The following is a 23,165-nucleotide window of genomic DNA, read 5'->3' as shown; positions in this document are numbered from 1 at the left end:
TCCACTCACTGTAATGGAGCACGATGTCAGACATGTGCTCCTAGCAGTGAACCCCAGGTAGGCGGCTGGTCCAGACGGAGTACCTGGCAAGGTACTAAGAGCATGCACACACCAGCTCACCCTCATCTTCACCAGACTCTTCAACCTCTCACTGGATCAGGCAGCCATCCCATCCTGTCTAAAATCAGCCACAATCATCCCAGTGCCAAACAAGTCTCCCATCACCAGCCTGAACGACACGCCTGTGGCCCTCACACCGTAATCATGAAATGCTTTGAGAGACTAGTCCTTCAGCACATCAAGGATGACCTCCCCAGAATTCGACCCCACCAGTTTGCATATCGCACAAACAGATCCACAGAAGACGCCATCGCCACAGCCCTCCACGCTGTGCTGAGTCACCTAGAGCAGCGGCAGAGCTACGTCCGAATGCTCTTCGTGGACTACAGCTCAGCCTTTAATACAATCATCCCGGACATCCTCATCACCAAACTGGTCACTCTTGGCCTCCCTCCTCTCACATGTGCCTGGATAAAGGACTTTTCACAAACCGGCCCCAGACTGTAAGACTCCGCCCTCATCTCTCCTCCACTTGCACGCTGAGCACCGGATCCCCACAGGGCTGCGTGCTGAGCCCCCTCCTGTATTCTCTCTACACCCATGACTGCAGTTCGACCCACAACAACACTCTCATCATCAAGTTTGCTGAAGACACCACGTTACTCGGACTCATCTTAAAGGGAGACGAGGCAGCCTACAGAGAGGAAGTCCTGAAGCTGGCAGCATGGTGTTCAGAAAACAACCCGGCACTGAACACTAAGAAAACCAAAGAGCTCATTGTTGACTTCAGGAGACACAACACTGACTTAGCCCCCCTTTACATCAATGGGGAGTGTGTGGAGAGGGTCCACACCTTCCGGTTCCTTGGTGTCCTCATCTCTGCTGACATCTCCTGGACAGACAACATCTCAGCGGTCGTCAAGAAGGCCCAACAGTGGCTGCACTTCCCGAGAGTCCTCAGGAAGTACAAGCTGAACTCCAACCTGCTGTTGACCTTCTACCGCTCGTCCATTGAGAGCCTGCTAACCTACTGCATCACAGTATGGTACAGCAGCTGCACTAAGGCGGATAGAGCAAGGCTTCAGAGTGTGGTCAAGACAGCACAGAAGATCATCGGCTGCCCTCTCCCCTCCCTGATGGACATTTATTCCTCCCGCTGCCTCAGCAGAGCAGCAAACATCATCAAGGACAGCTCCCACCCTGGTTTTAACATGTTCAGCCTGCTTCCCTCAGGGAGGCGCTCCAGGTGCATCAGCACAAAGACCCACAGACTCAAGAACAGTTTCTTTCCAAAGGCCATGACCGCCCTGAACTCAAACATGCACCAATAACACCCCATTTTCCCTGTTCCTCCATAAATCACCACTGTGCAATACTAAATTCTATGTGCAATCATAGGGAACTGTATATACAAAACGCAATTTATTTACATATTTACTTTTTTCTTTTCTTTTACACCTGATTGTAAATTTGTACATTTTATTTGCACTGAGTATGAGATGATCTGTATCTCATTGTACAAACCGTACAGTGACAATAAAGGCATTCTGTTCTATAATCACCTTTTAAGTGTGGTTACTGGTTTCATAGTATTTTTCGTAGTCAACAATGGGTATTCTCTTGCTGTTTATTTAAACACAACAGTGAAACAAAGTAACATTTGAATGTTCTCTGTAGGTCTCATCCTCCTCTTCTACCTCATCTTTTATGGTTTCCTGGGGAATGTTTTCTCTTACCATGTGGGTGATGTTGCAGACACTCGATTTAAAATGTGTTCCCGACATCAGGATCGAGTGGCCAGTCCAGGTGCTTTCATTTCCTTTTTTCACCCTGCTGCCACTCATCCTTACTTATGGCCTTTTGTTTCTTTTTTCTTTTTTTTCCTTTTTTAATTTCAGTAATGATTTTGATTTTGTTGCAGGTTTGGTGATTCGTCCTCATGCAGTTGAAATTACCTTCAACCGCAGTGACCCAGAAAACTACAAACATTACATCCGACAGTTGCACGACCTCCTGCAAAGTGAGTACAACATGTAAACCGCCACGGCAAAGGCTCCAAACTCATTTCTGGGATTTCCGCATTTGTCAAAACTTGATCTGATCTTTGTCTGGGTTGCATTTGCAGACAGCTTCAACCCCGCTGAACTAATATCATACGGCTTAAAAACGCCTTTGTTAAACACACCAAGGAATAGCTTACAGTCTGAAGGTAGAACATCAGTGAACCTCTGTGCTAACATTATGCCCAATATGTAGCTGAAATAAGGGTGAATTATAGAAGTGTTCCTGCAAATGACTTGGCTTATTCCAGGAAGAAAAGGACCAAGATGTGTTCAGACACGAGCTTAATATTCTCAGACTTAGAATTTAGGTCTAAAAAGCAAAATGTTTTTTTTTTTACACACATTTCAATGTTTGTGTTTCCTGTAGCACATTTAATATGTCAGTGAATATGAATGGTAGATTTAATAGAATTCATATCACTCTCAATATGGCTTGAAGAAAATGGCTGCCACTGCATTGAAGTGATAACCTGTAAACTGTATGTGTGACATTATGATTGTGTCTGAGTCACCTCAAAGCACTGATCCTCACTGCAGCCAAAATACAAACGACTGTGTGCTTGGACGCATGGGTTTGTCTGTTTGTCCATCATGTACTGTTGTGTGCAGAGCTTCATGAAACAGAGGTGGATATCATATTTATGAGTGGGATATCATTCAGTCTGGATCACCTTCCCTCTCATTGCACCACTTGGTCAAATGTATCCGGTCTAATGTCACAGCGTCCTCCCTGTAGAACATTGGTGGAGCGGGGAGCATGGCTTACTGGGCTTAAGCCCGTGTCATTTTTGTCAGAAGCCCGGGGTCTTTTGGAGTGTGATTTGTTTCATAGTTAGATGCCTGACTGACAACTGTATAAAACAAAAACTACACACAATATTCGAAGCACATAGCGCACAGTTGTAAATTCCCCCTAATTTTGGTATGATCTGAGCTGAGACACTGGGTGACTGAACACAGCACTTACGCCTGTGAGCGAGGGGGGAGAAGCTGCTGCCTGCGAGTTTGCTGAAGGAGAAGTGCAGACAGGCAAACAGAGGAGAGCTGAAGTTTGACCAGGTACCAAAGCAAATCATTCGTACTGTACAAATATGTAAATATGACGGTGTATCACAAAAGATTGATATCAAACTGATCACTTGACCCATATTACGTTACTTGCTCTTCGAGTGAATCAACAAATGGCAAAATGAAAAGCCGAACAACAACAATGCTGTTTTTTACAGTCTTAGCTCTCATGTGTGTTTATTTCATATTTTCAGTTGTTACCCTACACGGCTAAATAAAGTACTCTAAATCAGTTTCAGTTATCAAGACTCAAGAAGTTTATTGTGATTTCGTATGGTGTTACCCAGCATGAAACGAAATACTGTTTCGTTATGTACTGATGAACACAACAGTGGACACAAGGGGCTTCTTTCAAAGAAAAAAACTCGAGTAAATGTTATTTTATATATTATGCTTTGAATGTTGTTCAATGTATTTCTATGCAAAACAAGAGGAATTTCAATACACAGCAGTATATTCACAGTTGAAACCAGATATTTACATACACTTTAGGGAAAAAATATAAAAACATTTACTTTACTGCTAAACATCAAATTAGAGTAAACTTTTTTTTTTGTTTAGATAAATGAATATTGAAATATCTTTTGAATTAGTTAAATGTCAGAATAAAGAGAGAGTGTCACAGTATACGGCAGCACACTGTGTGAATTTGCGAAGGGGACCCAAAACGCAGACACCAAGGAACATGAACAAAACTTGAATGTTAACAGAAAGCGAGCCGTTTATTAAGGCTGGTAAAAACTATACAAAACAAAAGACAGAGATAAGCTAAAAGATAACTTAAACTGGGGAAACTAAAGATAAACATAAAAAACCAAAACATGAAACTTGACGTGGATACAAAGATACCTGAAACCTGGAGCATGGAACATGAAAACATGGCACAAAGGACAACAGACGACCTGACAATGAAGGAACAGATCGGACGTAACAAAACAAAGGAAGCAAAGCAGACTACACTGACATAAGACATAGACCTTCAAAATAAAACAGGAAACATCCATGGAACACAGACAAACATTTAGTCTGATTTGATGTTTTACAATTAAAGTGTTTGTGTTTTTATCTGAAGAGTATGTAAATATCTGGTTTCAACTGTATATTTGATGATGTTGGTGTTTGGCTTGATTGTCAGCACAAAGAGGGAGCGAGAGGAACAGAGAAGGAACAAGAGCCAGGTGAGACAGACATGTTAGTCAAACGGTTGTTTGCCATAACTCATTAGAACATGTATCTAGTACCTACTACAACTAAAAAGTTAGTTGAGCCAGATTTTCAAACCAAGGAATTTATCTGGGCCAGAAATTTTTTTTTGCAGCCAGTAAGCAGCAGGTCATGATAAAATTCAAACCCACACAAGTGTATTGGAAAACAAGTAATATTTATTCTTTTTTTCCTTTCAAAATAAAATTTATATTTTGGTCACCCAGCCACATTTTAAAGGACAATGGTCACATCTGTCGTTTCTGCTTTTTTTTTGCCTGCTTTTGCAGAGGAAAATTGTGATCTCCTCTTTGAGATCACAGAAATGCTCCAGTGCCCTGCCCAGCCACCTGACATCATTGTGCAATAGCAGGTCATGGTGCTCAGCAGACTTTTCTGAGAGCAGCTTGCTGAATAAGCGGTGCTGGAGGCTTGATGTTGAGCAAATAAAATTAATTGCAGCCATGACGCTGTCCATTGTCGTTTTGAGCTTCGCACTTAGTTTTGTGCATAACACTGTCGGATGAACAATGCAGTGTGAGGTTCTCAACTGAGGTGCAACAGCCAACCACCGCGCTGCCAAACAACTCACTTTTCCTGCCATGGATGGAGCCCCATCCGTCACAAGTATACAGACACGCTTCATATCCAGACCACTTTTCTCAAAAAAAGCTGAAATCTTAAACATTATTTCGCCAGCTGTCCGTCCGTCTAACGGTAGTAAGCTGAGCAATCTGCCATCAATAAAGGACATATGCACAACTGTGCATAATCAGTTCTGTCTTCAGAACCCATCTCCTGCTATAGACATTACATCAGTTTTCTTCAGGTCATCTAACAGCGTTTCAAACTCGTCCGACGCCAGAACTTCAACTCTACGAATATTTGAACTGTCTGATGTTTTTAATAGCAGATGTTACACTCACTTTAATTTTTTCGTCATTTATCACCGCATCCACCACGGCCAGCATGCAGCATTTCACTGTTTCAAATCTGTGAAAGGCCTTTTCTTCTTCGCCAAGATCCAGCAAACACGAAGGGAAGCTGCTGCAGCTCTCTCTTGGGCTGTACAGGACCCTCACCATGGTAGTACAACTCTGGTTGTAAGATGCAATTAAACTCGCAGTTAAACTGTACTTTTGCAGCCCTGTCCTGAGATCGCTTCTGGAAAGTTTGTGTAGGAAGTCTGGTGTTTGTCATTGTGGTGCCTTCTTAAGTACCGCAACACACTCACTGAAAATTAAACACATATGTTTGGCATTTGGATTTGGCGGTAAAATAAGTATTTGTCAGTCCAGGCAAGGTTAAACCAACGGGGTTTTTTTTTTTTTTGGTTTTTTTTTTGTCAGTTTTATGCTTTTGGATTGAGAAAGACATGCTGTTGTCGCATCATACATTGCGATGATAGTTTAATATGTTTACATCACGGTGCATTGTGGGTTAAATATTGCCAGGCTACTAGGAGTGTTGCATTCACAGTTTACAATACGCTGAAGGAATTTCAATTTTTATTTGTTATTTAATTAATTCATTTTTGCATCTTCTCTGCATTTCTGCCAGGACCACAGGCAGGGCCACTCGCAGGTTGCTTCTGGCCACATGTGGGCCCAAGGGCCATCATTTGAATAGGCTTGACCTAGTGTATCTTTTTAAAAGTGTCTGGCTCTGCCTCTGCTGTAGATCCTGGTGAGGTGGATCAGTCACTCCACTCATGATGTATTCTGAGCTCTCCTCTTTGTTTAGGTGTTCAGTTCCGATTGCATATGTCAGAGCAAGGATTTGAGTATGATGATGTACATTTTAACGGAAGCCAATTAAGCCCAACAATACTATAATAATTTTACCTGAACTGAGCACTGACTCTGGTAAAAACTGAGAAACTATTTACAGCGCAGGAAGATCAGAAGTGATGCCACTTTCCTTAGCAGCAGATGTCTGTCCACCAGACTGCATTAAACAATCCTGAAAAGTTGTGTTAATGGATGTAAACCACAGAAGAAACATTGCTTTTCACATAAACACTGCACCACATCTGAGGTTGGAAAACTGCATGCTCACAGCCAACGTGCCATCCATCTGTGAAACACAGTGCAGGCAGTATCATGGACTGATAAAGCTCTGTGGCTGTCTGAATTACATGTGCGCCGGTGATTCAAAACTGTATGAAACATGTTCAAAGACAAATGAATTCCACCAGGACTGATGAAGAAGCTCATGTCAGAGTCCTGAGCTACACTGGCAGAAGGCTGACTGATAAATCAAAGAAATATTGATAAAGAGAAATGGTTTGTAGGAGCAAGGCTCCAAAAGCCTGATCAGCACAGAAAAGTGAACATGCATAATACTTTTCATCAGAGGCATCATTAAAGAGGTCCATTTAGCGGAAATTTCCTGAAACAAAGATCTGGAATATAAAGTTTGACATGAGTTATGATTCACTGTAATATATGATGAAGTAGACTAACAGGTGTGTATCAGCATTTGCAAGTATTCAACAACTGGTCAGGAAAGAAGACTAGTCTGTTTCCTGTATGCACACACAGACTAATGTGAAGACAAAAAGCTGCACAGATTAAAATAACCCTACTGTAAATATGAGAGACATTGTGCAGAGTAAAATAGAAACTGGGTCCAGATCCAGACTGTCTATCGGTCTAGTTAGAGCAGGTGTCCAACTCCAGACCTGAGCGCCGGTGTCCTGCAGGTTTTAGATGTCCTTGATCCAACACAGCTGATTTAAATGGCTTCCTCAACATGTCTTGTAGTTCTCCAGGTAATGAACTAATCATTTGATTCAGGTGTGTTGACCCAGGGTGAGATCTAAAACCTGCAGGACACCAGCCCTCGAGGCCTGGAGTTGGACACGCCTGATCTAGAGTTGACTTTACTGTGCGTTGTCTAATGCAGGTAGTGTCGACTTTGCCCCTGCTCAGGCATACAAGCCTCATTTTTTTTTGTCTTTCTTCCTCTTCAGGTTATAATGACAGTATTCAGGAGCGTAATGAGTTGTGTATGGTGGGCGAATACACTACGCAGGACAATGAGCCGGTAAAGAAGGTTTGTCAGTTTAAACGAAGTACACTGCGTCAGTGTTCTGGTTTGCCTGACCCCAGCTTTGGGTTCAAGGAGGGGAAACCCTGCATCATAATCAAGATGAACCGGGTCAGTGAAGCACTTGTTGATTTTACAAGCCAGAAATGACTTGTGTGGATGCTAATTAACAACCCGTCTGCAGGTCATCGGCCTGAAACCAGAAGGAGATCCCTACATCAACTGCACTGCCAAGGTAACCCACAACATGCAGATATCCCACGGTGCACCTGTGAAGCAGAGGAAACGTAAAAGGAAAATTCACCACATTTTTAGAAGTGCAGATTACAAGGTTTCAGTCATTAATGAAATTACTTTTTCGAACTATTAAATTGAAAAACTGTATATGTGCCTCACTCTCTCGTAGAGAGCCACTTCCTTGCAGATGCAGTACTTTCCGTCTGAGGGTCGTCTGGATAAGATGTTTTTTCCGTACTACGGGAAGAAGTCTCATGTGAGTAAATACTGCATGTTGAGTACTTATTCAGAAGTATTTTTATGTAGCAAAAAAATCTGATTGATTTCTACTTTTCTATTTATGCAGGAAAGTGTCAGAGCAACTTTAACACTAATGGTTTTCCTCTCGCTTTGACAGTGTAAAGTTTACTTAACATACAAGGAATGAATACAAGAATATATATGTCAGATTGTTTATTAATATGTTGATATCCTAAAGCCCATCTTATCAAGACACACAAATAAGTCATCACTTAGGTTTGTGCTAGAATAGTATTTGATACAGGTTGCTAAGCTTTATTTAAATATTTACCTTTAAATTTATTTGTAAAGCACCAAACCACAACAACCATAAGGAGTCTCGGGTGCTCAGGATTCCCATGATGCATAGAGTTTTCCTTCTTCAGTCACATTGTGTTTATACACCACTCTGCATTTAATTTCATTAATATCTGTCTCTCTTCCACAGCATGTCTTTATCCTGTCTTCCTTCTCTCACCCCAACCAATCACAGCAGATGGCCCCGCCTCCCTGAGCCTGGTTCTGCCGAAGGTTTCTTCCTGTTAAAGGGAGTTTTCCTTCCCACTGTCACCAAAGTGCTTGCTCATAGGAGGTCATATGATTGTTGGGTTTTCTCTGTATCTGTTATTATAGGGTCTACCTTACAATATAAAGCACCTTGAGGCGACTGTTGTTGTGATTTGGCGCTATATAAATAAAACTGAATTTAATTAAACTGAACACAATTTATTGTATACAGAATTAAGGCAGGACTCCCAAAGAAAAGATCACCAATCTTTCCATGGCACAAAGGACTATGAAACATGTGAGCATTAGCAACATTGCAAAGGCACAAAGCAACCAATAAAAACGCATTACAGTGAATAAGAAAAATGAGAGCATCCGGGCCAGGAGATGGCAGAGACACTGAGATGAGACAGGAGCACTGACTGAGTTAAGAGAGAAGGAGAGGCTAGAAGCTGATACAAAAGGTGAGAGAGCAGAGAGTCTGCAATAGGGCTGAGAGTTGGCAAAGGACAGAAGAGAAAAGAGTGGGAACCTGCATTAAGGCTGCAGGTCTCTGATGGCCACCAGAGAGTGGATAGAGGGCCTGCGACAGGAGAGAGAAGAGAGCCTGCTTTGGGGCTGGGAGTTAACAAGGGCAGGAGAGGGGAGAGACCCTGAATTAAGGGTCAAGGCTGGTATAGGCCAGGAGAGTGTAGAAAGCTTGCAATCAGCCTGAGAGTTGTCAGAGGAGAGAGAGAAGCGAGACCTTGATACCACAACCAGTATTATGACTTGCCAGGAGTTTTAGACTTAAAAACAGGAAAGCAGAACCACACGTTAAGAAAAGATGGTGCTAAATGTGTGCAAAACTGAAGACAGCAGAATGAAGACACAGAAATGGACATACCATTCAAATTAATGAGCAGTTATGACAAATAACTTCTGAGACGATCTTTATCTAATGCAACCAAGTGGAAGTTCCACTTGTGAGCCAAGATTGGATAATCCACAACAGAAAATGCTCATGTCTTGTGGAGTGACATAAATGCCTAGCAGGGGAGACAGTCCATGTTTACTGAATGAGGTGCACAAGATGTTTTGCAGCCCTGAATTATTTAGGATGCCTGAAATGCCAAGAAAGTACATACACAGTTGTACAAATTGATTTGTCAATTCTCAGAAGAAATGCCTATGAGAGGCATTAGGGATTCCAATTTACACTGAAAAAGCCTGAAGTCCTTTAATGGTCCACCATATACAAGCATAGGTGAGCCCATAAAGGGCAGGAAGTAAACATTCCTTACCAAATAAGGAAACCAGAACCTTACATGGAATGTGCCTGCAGTTTTAAGGCAAGGTTTACAAATTTTAAGTACAATAATGACAACTTTTATCACAATCACTCTAACAGAACCCAAAACTGAGCTGAAGGGAGGAATAAAATCTCACGGAGTTAAAATGCATTTCATGAGAAAATTAAATTTTTTTAGGGACTTGCTGCAAGAGCTGCAAGCTTACATTGAGGAGGCTGCGGAGGGGTAAGAGGGGTAAATGCAATCATTTTGTTAGAATGGCTGCAGTTGATCTCTAGATCAACATAAATGACCAGGCTATTGGATTGATGGGGGAGATGGATAAGACTGGGAATTTCAGCTCGGTGACAGGGACTGGCCGGTTGAAGGGAGCATTGAACTGAAACTGAAGGGATTGATGGCAGAAAATATTTCAACCATAGTTAAGGTGATCACTAAAAAGCCAATTTCAGAACCAGTTTGTTTGTGTGAGAGAAAAAACTGGAGCTTGCTGATTCTTGTATTGTTGTGCGCACACTAAAGAGGTAGTGAAAGCCCAGGGAGGGAGAGATTTTGCGTGCGTTGCTTAAACAAGCACCTGTGATCGCATGGCACTGAGGCTCGATTGGAGCTGCAGACTGTGAGAATTTACCGAGAGGAGGATCAGTTAAAGCCAGACATAATGCAGAATCTCTGACTCTTAATATTGTACAGGAGAACGTCGAGGATGGGGATTGATAGGTTTGTAGCTTGAACCTATTCACTGGAACGTTGAAGACAATGTAATTACACAGCAAGCAAGACACGGTAGGCAAAGTTCTTTATGTTTTACGTGCACGGAGAGAACTGAACAAACGCCGTTCCTTCGCTTGACCCCAGTTGCTCTCGTCCCGCTCTCCCGTAACACTGCTCTTTTATTGTGGTTACATGAATATGCATAGGTTCATTAACATATGACATCTTACATAGGTATACATGTGAACAAAGAATACCGTGTGTGTGTGTGTGTGTGTGTGTGTGTGAATGAGGTGCACAAGATGTTTTGCAGTGTGTGTGTGTGTGTGTGTGTGTGTATCTGTGTGTGGGGGGTCAAACTGTGACCCCAGGAAGACTCCCCAGAGCCGTCCATCTAAATAAAGGCACTTAGACTAAAACAGTTTATCCTACCATAAAACAATAAGACAAGGTACGACCTCTCCCATGCTCCTAAAATGTGGGTGTGAAAGTCAGAGAGCTCTGGAATGCACACAAAGCCTTTTACAGCCTACTAAAGATCACACATCCTATCACTACACAATCAATTATACACCTCTAAGCATATATGGGTAGATATTTCTAAGCATAAATGACAATCACAATACAAAACCTAACATTGATCATGATGGGATAACCGATGGCAGTAAGAAGGAAAACCTCCCTTTTAACAGGAAAAGACCTCTGGCAGACCCAGGCTCAGGGATGGGCAGCCATCTGCCGCAACTGGTTGGGGTGGTGGGAGGAAGACATGACAAAAGTCATAACTTAATAATAACCAATGATTAAATGCAGAGTGGTATATAAACACACAGTGAGTGAAGAAACGATACATCATGGGAAGCCCCTAGCAGCCTAGGCCTATGGCAGCAGACAAAGAGGGGTCTGAACCCTGAAGGCTCTGGCTCCCATTGTACTTTACTTGTGGTTCCCAGAGTGATAGCAAAGTGCTCTATTTGGGTGATGTGCTACTGTGAAGTCTTTAAGATAAGATCAGGCCTGATTATTCACGACCGAGCATATGAGAAGAAGTTTAAATACAATTCTGGATTTAATAGGGAGCCAATGAAGAGAGGCCAATAGATATGAAATATTAAACTGCTGCAGCACAGTAGCTTTCATACCTAAAGCATGCTCTAATCATTGTAAGAATGTAAAATACTATGGTAAACTGTATCGAATGCTGCACTGAGCTCTAGCAGGACAAGCACACAGTTGACTCCACTGCCGGAGGCAAAAACATCATTTGTAACAGTGACTATACTGTTTCTGTACTGAAAGTTCTGAACCATGATAGAAACTCAAAGAAAGGGTTTCTGATCAGTTAGCTGTTTCACAAATACTCTTTCAAGAATTTTTGAGATAAAATAAAGGTTGGAGATTGGCCTAGGAGAGCTGGGTGAAGTGATAGCTTGTTAATTAGTGGGTTAATTACTGCCAGCTTTTAGGCCTGTAGTATGTAGCCCATTAATAGAGATGAGTTGATCATATTTAAGATTGAAGGATTAACTAATGGTAGGAGTTCTTGTGTGCAGCCTAAAAAACATGTTGATGGTTTGGAAGAAGTAATTACAGAAATTCATTCAGAAAGTTCTGGGTTATCTTATCTTATGGTTTGGGAGCGAATAGTAAATAACATAATTTGGTCTTGTCCTTAATTTATGCAGTAGATGATAAAGTCTTTGTAGATTATCTGCAACCTAACCCTCCCGAACTTTCTTTGATTTCGGATTTACTAAGTTCATGGTTTTCTCAGCAGAGGTGGCAGGCGTGCATAGTGTTGTTCATGTTCAGTTTTCCAGCTTTATGCCAAAGACTGAAGTTATCCTTTAGGGCAGTTTTCATGGAAGACTGTGTTTGTAAGTTGAAGGTGTTTTTTAGCTGAATAATTCTGTCCCATACAGTTCACCATTGGAGCTCAGACTTCTTGGATTGGTTCACCAGTACAATTAACTACACAACAGCCCAACAGCCATATTTTTAGTTGGATAACTTCAATAAAATTGCTGGCAAAGGCTGCAGAAGACTTCAGTTAGATGAGGTGAAGCCAAGAAGACGGCTATGAGCTACAGCTAACAACCTCTCTCTCTGTTCACAGCCTGACTACGTGCAACCGCTTGTTGCAGTCAAGTTATTGTTCACAAAAGAAGACTATAACATCGAGCAGACGGTGGAGTGTAAAGTTGAGGGTTCTAACCTCCGCAATGATGATGAGCGAGACAAATTTCTGGGTCGCGTCACTTTTCGGGTCAAAGTGTCAGAGTAACCAGACATACCAATTGCCATGGACACCACAAACTGGGTTTACACTGGCAACTGGGCTCCAGTTCTGGATACTTTTTTAACATGGACCTGATCTTATCTCTGTCTGTTCAGACTCTAAAGAAGTGACCAAATCTGGAGAAGTGGGAGATTTCACTGGTTTTAGATTTAGATTTTACCGCCTATATCTTTCAGACCTCCTGGTTCAGACATAGTTAACCCCAACAGATGTTTTATTTGGTCCAGATCTGCATTTTATTAAAGAGAAAACCAGAGTAACTGACTGTAGTAGAGTCTGTTCTGACAGCTGGAGCAGATCAGGTCTGCTGTGGGGCGCATGTGAGCCAGCGGCACAATGATGTGTTGTTTTTAAATTTATGTATGTTAGTGATGTAATAAAACAGTAATATTATACCTGCCATGTCTGACAGGGGAGTGCAACACACTGAAATGTAGTTTACATGTGGCCTGGTGGTGGGCAATCAGATTACCTACCATCCAACCAGATAATGCAACAGGAACTGCCTTTGAAATATTCATTGTACTGCAGTGAAGAACTGTGACTGTCATTAATTACATCAAATAATGTTAGATCCCATTTTTCTGCTTTGTGTTCTGATGCAGTCTACAAAGAGCCCATTTAGTTTCTGTTACCTACTGTATTGAAATTGGCTGCCGCTTATCTAAAGGGTTCACAGAAGTTCATTCCCAGCAAATTGGACTGAGTGCCCAAAAGACCAAATTTTGTTATGATAAAAAAAAATACAGCATTAAATTTGACTGAAATAAAACTTTTCTTCTTCAGTTTTTCACAGTAAACATAAATAGAAATAAAACTGCCTGTCCTGCTGTCATAAACATGGCCAGAAGATGTCACTGTTTTGTCATAAATCATGTTTGCAGATTCTTTTTCAGTATAATTTATTAGATATTTGTAAAAAGTTTTGCAGTGTTTATTAAGTATAGAATTTTTTTTTTAAATGTGAATAATGTGTAACTGTAATAATTAGTGTTTTGTGACTATAGAAAAGATGAAACCAGCAGAGCTTTTCACCTTCATTACAGGTCATTGCTGTTTAAACATGGTGTTGAGATTATGTGTGTGTATATGTATATATATATATATATATATATATATATATATATATATATATATATATATATATATATATATATATATATATATATATATATGTGTGTGTGTGTGTGTGTGTGTGTGTATATGTATATTTTTTAAGGTTTTTTAATATTCTGAACAAAAGGCACCAATTGAACATCGATAAACCATGTTTGTTGCTGAATGATCAAAAACAGGAAACCTAATGACACATACACTGCTGGAAATAAAACGAAGCTCTAACACTTGTCAGTGATTTAGTCTCTTACTAGTATTATTATTATTATTATTATTATTATTATTTTAGCTTTTATCAGACGTCCCTCACTTTTTCATATCACTGGGCTTTTAGATGTATTGAAGATTTACTGTCAAAAAAAGCTTGTGGTCAAAAAACAAAAAAGTTAATTAAAACTAACTTGAAACTAAACTGAAAAAAGCTGACTGAAAAATACAGCCATTTGAGTATTCAGGGTTAACTATTTTGGTAACATGGCAAGTAACCAGAAAGAATAGAACTTTGTGAGATATGCAGATTAAAAACCCAAGCACAGGAAAATAAAATCATGGATTTGCTAAACTGTTCTACAGAGAGCAGTACATTAATATTTTCCATTCATACAATGCAGAATTAAAGGAATATGCGGTCTCTAAAAATTCATGCTGGATATCTATAGTAATATGGACTAGGTAATGAGTTAGGAACAGAAGGATGCACATTGTATGATGAAAATGTATCTACCTACAAATGGCTGAATTTAAAGAAGCCTGAAAGTCAGTGTGGAAAAAAAGTATGCATAAAGCTATTCCAGTTGCCAAAATTTCATTGCAGCAACTAGTGATGGTAAATTTGATTCTTTTTACTGAATTGAATTTGAATGAGTCACTCACTAAAATTAATCGAGTTTTTTGAGTCATTTGAGTCACTGGCTGTGTCCCAATTCAGGGTCTGCACGCCTGAAGTACACGCACTACGCGTACTATGTATGGTGCGTACTATAAGTACGAGAAGTGCGGAAGTGAGAGGCTTGTGAAATGGGACGGTCTAGCCTTCGTCGCGCTGTTCAGGTTGCCTAGCAACCATGATACTAACCGCGAGAAACGTTTCATACAGCTTTGTGTGACAGAAATGAAGGAGAAAAAATGTTTTGTTGGTCATTCATTTTTGTCATGACATCACTTTGATTAGTTGAGTATCTGAGGCTGAGACCACAGGACTGTAAAACATGATAGTTGGGCTTCATTTTTGTACTGAAGTCATTTCAAGATTAGTTAGTAAATAACAATTAGCTCATGTTGTTCATGAGACTAAAATCATCTCACTGTGGTAATGTTAATATAATATGGACAATATTATATGTATTGTCAGATTATTATGATATATATATATTATAATAATCAGCAGTGAGCTTGAACTCTGGGTCAAAGATTCAAGTTGCAGTTATTTATATTTCCTATCACCTTAAATCTTCAGTCAAAGACAAGTATCTCTGACAGTGTATATACAGATGTATGTTGGCATTATTACATTTGGCTCAATGCTTACATATATGTGTAAAAAGAAAATGTACGAGCTGTGATAACTGTTTCTGATAGAATGAAGATCAGACTGATATATGAAATATTCCTTTATTGGGTGAGAAAATCAGACCATGTCATAACTGCTTTAAGTCATACAGAATAGATATCAGAGCCTTAAACAGGCTGACTTCTGCTAAATGGGTCAAACTGGGCAGAAAGTCTACAAACACATAACATCCTTATAGAATATGATGTAACACTATAGATCAACTTACCTCAGAATATATAAAGCATATAAACAATTACAACAATATGATGCAACAAAAACAGCAGTGCTACTAATCCAAAATACTCAAAGCTTCATAGAACTGAAACAAACATTTATTTTTAGCTCCATTCTGCTGCTGATACATACTTTAGGTTTCTGAATATTAAACTTGTTGCTGCCTTTCATAGTGTGTAACTTGAAGGCCCTGAGTACTTTCTCCCACACTGAAAACACTGGGATGAGAACATTATTTGAACATTACCTAATAAGACTGATTCAGGACAGACAATTAGTTATGTTAAACTTTCCTAGCAGTCCTTCACAAACAGGGAACAGTCTGTCTATTCTCTCCATCTGTCAGCTGCTGCTGGCTCTTCCTCCTCCTCTTCCTCACACACTGCTGAGTTTGTCCTGGTGGATCATGTCGCGAAATCGATCAATGCAGAGCGGTGAAACAAACCACGGAGGCCCCAGAAAAGTGCAATCAAACGGTGAGTTTATTAACACAGGACAAGATATTTCAGCATGAGTCTTCTCTTACAAAAATACACTGGATGCTGGTTTTATAGCACTGAGGATCACACCCCCCACGTGCATCAATTACAGGTCAAAAATACATTGTGTACAGTCATTGTTTACAGACAATGGTACATCTTGTACATTTTTAATGGCTAGACACAGACATATAACTTCTCTTTTCTATAACACCTACCAAATAAGGCAATAAACTTCAAGCCCCCAGGGTCTCTGAGGCTGGTCACTAACTCTGGTCATCAGTCACCAAGTAGACTAAAGTGCAACAGGTTACAAAAAGAAGCAGAAGACACTTGGGCCTTCGCTCAGACCTGTCACTAAATTTATGTGTATTGTAAGTGTAGCAGGTTGAAAAAGCTACATGTTTATTTTTGTAAGAAAACCAATTACCCCCTTATTTTTTGTTTATTATTGTGACTTATTTTGAAATTGTTATGTGTTGCCAGACCATGGTTATATTTCATTATGCCAGTAGATGGTGCTCTTGCACTGCTGTGGAACTACCAGAGAGACTCTAGCTATAGGTTTCTGCGCATGCGCAGCTCAGAAATAAATGAGCTCCCGCCTGAGCAAGACGCTAACCGGTGTCCTCTCTATTAATCCACAGGTACTGACAAACAAACTTTTATGTTACCAAACTGGTTCTAAATGTCATGTAAGTTGAGTAACAACTGTTCGGCTATATTTTGAGATGATTGTGATGATGTTGTTTTGTGGTATTTTGTTGTAATGAGTATTAGTGTATCATCGGCATAATGCTATAATGCGACGTAGCACTATAAGTATATGCCATGACAGTGGCAACCTGCGACCTTAGAAAATGTGTTGTAGTGTTTGTTTTAGTGTTAGCCAAGCAGTACTGAGTACATGTATTAAGGGGAAAGGTTTTCGTTGGTGAAACAACGTTTGCAGTCGTCTGCCGCCATGTTGTGTTGCGTTCAGGGGACGCCATGTTCAAAAGTGATAGCGTATATGGCGCGAATGTGGGGACAGGTTGTGTGAATGTGAGATGGGTTATTTCGGTATGTTGTTATGCTTTAACCGCGAGTGTTTTAAGTTGTGAGTATGTAAAGTCATTTTGAATTAGTTTGTATTTATTTTGCTTTTGAGAGAATGCTTTCTGTAACTTTATTTTTGTTTATCAACTATGTTATTTTATGGGAAGAATGCATGGTCTAGTCTGACTTGTATTGTGTATATGTGGAGAAATAAATGAGCTCCGGCCTGAGCAAGACGCTAACTTCGGTGTCCTCTCTATTAATCCACAGTTTGCTCATACTTGGCTACGCAGTGCTCTCTAGCCTGTGTGCCGCTTGCTGCCGGTCCAGATTCCCCTAGGTCTGGTGCCGGTAACAACTGGGGGCTCGTCCGGGATCGTCTAGTGGTGACGTGTGTGTCAAATGACCAGAACTGGTGTCCAAAGTCTCAGGGAAGGCTGCATTGAGTGCGTCATCCAGGGAGCCCAGGTCACAGTCAAAACGTCAAGATGGCCACTGTTACCCCACGGCGGTTGTTGATAGTAAAGATCCAGAAAAGACTTTGTGATTTGAGTGTGAGCCAGCTGCGCACTGTTGTTACTTCAGTGGAGGATGGCAGCATGACTTGCAATCTTGATGGTTTAAGTGAAGCAGAACTGTATGACCTGATCGTCGAGTACATCAGAGGTGAAAAGTTGAGAGCGTTGGAGGATGAAGGTATGGCCCAGCTCCTGCTCCTCGACGACATCGTGAGTGACCTGCTGTCAACGGACGTCGGAGGGGCTGGCGATCATCTGGCCATGCCGCTTGAGACGGAAGACATTCCTAACCAGCAGCAGGAATGCCCTACTTCACCCCACACTGACCCAACACATCCTGACAGACATCTGGCTATGCCAGCTGACCACATCCCCACTCCACCATTACACCCTAACACAGACTCTCACACACAGCCCATTCTACCGCGGGACAGAGACATCTCCACCTTTCCCTCATCTATGCTAACAGACCCTAATACGCCCACCAAGAACTTCAACATCCCAGCTTCACCATCACCGGCGCCTAGTGTTGCTGGGGTTTCCCCTGGCAGGGTGAGTCGTCCGTCCAGAGGATATGACCAAGTTTTGAGTCTCAGTGATGTGGCAGCTTTGTTTCCATGCAGAGAATTTAAGTTGCATGGTGGACAAATTTCAGATCTTGGCTCTGATATATCCTACAGTAGTCTGTGCAAACAAATTGATGAGGGGTTACAAGAAGGGTTTACTGAGTGTGAAATAATCAGAACCGTGCTAAAGATAATGAAGCCTGGTACTCTCAAGGAAATGTTAACCAACAAAGATGATTTGACAGTTGATGGTTTGAAGAAGCTTCTCCGCTCTCATATTCGAGACAAGAATAGTGCTGAACTCTTTCAAGAACTAAGTAATGCTAAGCAGCAAGACAAAGAGAGTGCACAGCAGTTTCTGTACAGAATTATAGGGTTAAAACAGCGTGTACTATTTGAGTCACGACAGCCTGGTGCAGACTTTAACTATGACAAAAAGCTTGTGCAGGGCACCTTCCTTCACACACTTTATCAAGGGTTCAATGAAAAAACAACTATGTAAGACAAGACCTCAAACCTTTTCTTAATGACTTGCAGGTTAGTGACGACTTTTTGCTTGAACAGATTACGAAGTCCACCAGTGAGGAAGCTGAGAGACTGAGGCGACTGGGTACAGCATCTAAAACTAGACCTGTGACTGTAAGTGCCGCTCAGCTTGCTAACACTGACTTGACTGAGCAAGCAAAGGTTGACACTGAGCTACAGGCTAACCGTGCAGCTATTAGAGAACTGACTGCCCAAGTGTCTTCACTGACCAGACAGCTAACTAAAGTGGTGAGCCAGACTGATAGTGTGACATCTGGAGACTCCTGCTCGCCCCTGAACCACCCTCCAACACCTCCAGCTGAGAACCGGGGCAGATGTGGTGATTGTGTACAGCAAGGCAAAGTGAGCTGCCCCCACTGCTTTGCGTGTGGCCAGGCAGGACATCGGGCTATTGGCTGCCTACGGCGGAATGTGTCGGGAAACGGGGTGAGGTCACAGGAGAGGGGCTGCCAGTGACCGAACAAGCCGAGGAGTCCCCAGCACACGCCAGTTTGGCTAAGACCTCAAGCGTGGTGAGACCAAATGCACCCAGTCATGCACCACCAATGAAACCCACTGCACAGCTTATTGGGAACAGATGTATGGTCTCATGTGCCATCAATGGAGTACCACTTAAGATGCTGCTTGATTCAGGGGCCCAAGTGACTATGGTATCAAGAGCGTGGATAGAGAAAACATCCCCACATTAAGATCAAGTCACTCGAGTCCCTTCTTTCAGACCAGCCTCTGGAAATAGCGGCAGCTAATGGTACAGACGTTCCATTTGATGGTTGGGTAGACACGGAACTTCAAATTCAGAGTGTGAACTATGGGCATGTCGCCATACAAGTGCCAGTGCGTATCAGTCAGCACAACCTTAACTGTCCTATTTTAGGCAGCAATGTAATAGCTGAAATCCTAAAAACCAACAAAGAACGGAGAGGTGGGGCTGACCTTTCTGTGCTCCTCAAAGAAGCTTTAAGTGTCAGCAGCAGTGCAGTAGATGCTCTAGTGTCAGCACTTCAGATGCCCACCCCTGATGAAATAGATCATGAGTGTAGTGTGAGAACAGGAAAAAAAGGTGTAATGATTCCTGCAGGACAGATTTGTGAAGTAAAGTGTAGAGTCAGAGAATGGCCAAGAGGTGGCCCACGACTCTTCCAACCAAATCTAGAGAACAACTGCCCTGAGGGTTTGGAGTTGTTCCCCGCTTTGGTAGATGTCCCCAGTGGGTTGACAAAAATTGTTAAGATTCCCATTCAGAATCCTACCAAACATGACATTTTTCTCTCCAAAAGAACCGTCTTAGGTACATTGGAAGAGGTGACTGAAGTAAAACCTGTCAAATGTCCCTCTGCTGACTCAGGGTCATCAGCCCATACAAGTGTAAATGTGTGTTCAGTTCAGTTAGGTAAAGAAAAGCACCAGACAGACGTCAATGAAGGTCAGAGGTGGCATCCACCTGTTGATTTGTCCTACCTGACAGAGGATGAACAAAAGGTAGTTAGAGATATGTTGTATGAACAGTCGGATGTTTTTGCCCAAAGTGACTCTGACATTGGCTGCATCCCAAGCTTGCAGTTGAAAATTAATCTGAAAGATGATACACCTGTCCAGACATCCTACAATTCGGTCCCCAAACCTTTGTATAAAGAGGTAAAAGAATATGTTCAGAATTTGCTGGACAACGGCTGGATCAAAAGTCCACATCACCCTACTCATCTCCGGTGGTGTGTGTCCGAAAGAAAGACAAAGCTTACGCTTGTGTATTGACTTTCGGAGCCTTAACCAGTAAAACCATTGCTGACCGCCACCCACTACCACGCATCCAAGACCTGCTGGATAATTTGGGGGCTATTCATGGTTTTCAATACTCGACCAGGGTAGTGCGTACCACCAGGGCTTTGTTGATGAAAGCTCAAGACACCTGACTGCATTCAGCACGCCTTGGGGGTTGTAATGAGTGGATCCGCCTCCCATTTGGCCTTACCAACGCCCCAGCAGCATTTCAGAGATGCATGGAGGGGGTCCTTGATGGTCTGAGGATGAGTGCTGCTCACCATATTTAGATGATGTGCTTTGCTTTTCCAAGACTTTTCATGACCATGTTGATGATCTGAGGCGTGTGCTTTTGCCGCCTGCGAGAGCATGGCGTGAAGCTACGTCCCAAAAAATGTGAACTGTTTAAGCGTCAGGTCAGGTATGTTGGGCGCTTGGTGACCAGTGAAGGTGTCCAGATAGACCCAAAAGATCTCGAAGCAGTGGAACATTTGAGACACAGAGAGCCAAAGAACGTGGAGAGGTCAGAGCCCTCCTAGGGTTTCTAGGTTATTACAGGACGTTCATTCAGGACTTTTCTAGAATAGCGAGACCACTGTTTAAGCTTATTGAGAGTCCCAGTGATCCTAGCCTGCAATGCAGCTCATCTAGAGCCAAAATCAAGTTAAAGTGCACAATTGGTGGTCAGCTTCCATCCAAAACACCAGTGCGATGGACAGCAGAACATCGTACTGTGGTGTCACGTCTGTTGGATATGTTAACCAGTCCACCTGTCCTGGCTTACCCAGACTTCAATTTGCCCTTTGTGCTACACACAGATGCATCAAATGAAGGCCTGGGAGCCGTGCTATATCAGCAACAGGGGGAAAAGCTCTGTGTCATTGCTTACGGTTCCAGAACACTCACGCCTGCTGAGAAAAATTACCATCTCCACTCCGGCAAGCTTGAATTCCTTGCCCTGAAGTGGGCAATTTGTGATAAATTTAGGGATTACCTCTACTATGCACCCACTTTCACAGTGTACATAGTTAATAATCCCCTCACATACATCTTGAGCACAGCAAAGTTAAATGCTGTGGGACATCGGTGGGTGGGCGAATTAGCTGACTTCCATTTCACTGTAAAGTATAGACCAGGCAAGTCCAACACAGACGCTGACACGCTCTCCCGCTATCCATTGCCACTCCAGGAACACCTCATGGAGTATACTGAGACAGTGTCCCCAGAAGTGGTTTCTGCAATCTGGCAAGGAGACAAAGCCATGAGAGACGGTGATGTACCATGGGTGGCTGCACTGCACTGTGTTGATGACACACCCCCTGAAGGTGCTCCTGTCATCACCCCAGAAAACATCAGGGCTGCACAGAGGGAGGACCCCCCTATCTGTGAGGTGATAAACTTGAAAAAGAGTAGATGGAGTCCTAATAGTAAAGATAAGCGACAGTTAGGACAAGAGACACGTAGGCTAGTACATGAATGGAACAGACTCGTACTCGAGAAAGGAATACTGTACAGACAGACTGGACAAAGAAAACAGCTGATTCTACCCAGTAAGCTGAAGCAAACTGTACTGAAACACCTGCATGATGATATGGGACATGTTGGTGCTGACAAAGTCATTCAGTTAGCAAGGGAGAGGTTTTACTGGCCTTTTATGCAGCGTGAAATTGAGGACTATGTCATTCGCCAGTGCCCTTGTATCAAACAGAAACAGCCAAGCTTCCCAGAGAGAGCGCCAATGGGCTCGATAACAACCAGTGCCCCCTTTGAACTCATCTCGGTTGACTATTTACATCTAGAACCAAGTAAAGGCGGCTACGAGTACATTTTGGTTTTGGTAGATCACTTTACCCGTTTTGCCCAAGCTTACCCAACTAAGAATAAATCTGGCAAAACAGCAGCTGAGAAAATCTTTCTTGACTTTATCCCACGCTTCGGGTACCCTGAAAAGCTGAATCATGACCAAGGTCGGGAGTTTGAGAACAACCTCTTCCAAAGACTCAAACAGCTGGCAGGAATAGGCCACTCTCGAACAACCCCCTACCACCCACAGGGAAATCCTGTTGAACGTCTAAACAGAACACTTCTACAAATGCTACGGACTCTTCATGAGGAGAAAAAGGCAGAATGGAAGGATCATTTGCCCCATATAGTCCATGCATATAACTGCACAAGACATGAGGCAACGGGCTATTCACCTTTCTTCCTCCTTTATGGAAGAGCCCCACGCTTGCCTGTTGATCTGCTTTTTGATTTAAAACCTGAAAAGGAGTCACAGTCCAGACAGGAGTATGCACAAAAGTGGGCTGCATGCATGCAGGAAGCCTATAAAATCGCGTCAGAAAACAGTGCAAAGTCCTCTGCAAAAGGGAAGAAGCGTTATGATCAGCACATCAAAGGCATCGCACTACAACCAGGAGATCGAGTGCTTGTCAGAAACCTCTCTGAGCGAGGTGGTCCAGGCAAACTCCGTGCCTACTGGGAAAAGAAAATTCACAGAGTTGTTGAGAAGACTGGAGATGGACCTGTCGGGTACAATCAGAAACAGGAGACAAAACCCCCCGTGTCCTGCATAGAAACCTTTT

At 42.3% G+C, this 23,165-nt stretch overlaps 1 protein-coding gene across 2 annotated transcripts in view; it reads left to right on the top strand.

Moving 5' to 3' along the window:
* LOC116318189 (sodium/potassium-transporting ATPase subunit beta-3-like) overlaps window positions 1-13,351 on the top strand; it is a 30,372-nt gene extending 17,021 nt beyond the window's left edge. Inside the window, exons 2-7 of one of the 2 annotated variants that reach the window (XM_031737136.2) lie at window positions 1,738-1,866; window positions 1,982-2,080; window positions 7,369-7,556; window positions 7,630-7,680; window positions 7,852-7,938; window positions 12,591-13,351. In XM_031737136.2, coding sequence (XP_031592996.2) covers window positions 1,738-1,866; window positions 1,982-2,080; window positions 7,369-7,556; window positions 7,630-7,680; window positions 7,852-7,938; window positions 12,591-12,758 — 722 coding nt within the window. In that variant the 3' untranslated portion in view covers window positions 12,759-13,351. The remainder of the gene's footprint in view (window positions 1-1,737; window positions 1,867-1,981; window positions 2,081-7,368; window positions 7,557-7,629; window positions 7,681-7,851; window positions 7,939-12,590) is intronic. The other variant, XM_039622435.1, reaches the window with a different exon arrangement.
* The last annotated feature ends 9,814 nt before the right edge of the window (window positions 13,352-23,165 follow it).

The sequence above is a fragment of the Oreochromis aureus genome, linkage group 14, assembly GCF_013358895.1.
Source record: "Oreochromis aureus strain Israel breed Guangdong linkage group 14, ZZ_aureus, whole genome shotgun sequence".
Classification (NCBI taxonomy): Eukaryota; Metazoa; Chordata; class Actinopteri; order Cichliformes; family Cichlidae; genus Oreochromis; species Oreochromis aureus.
The sequence above is the reverse complement of the archived record's forward strand: the minus strand, read 5'-3'. Positions and strand labels throughout refer to the sequence as shown.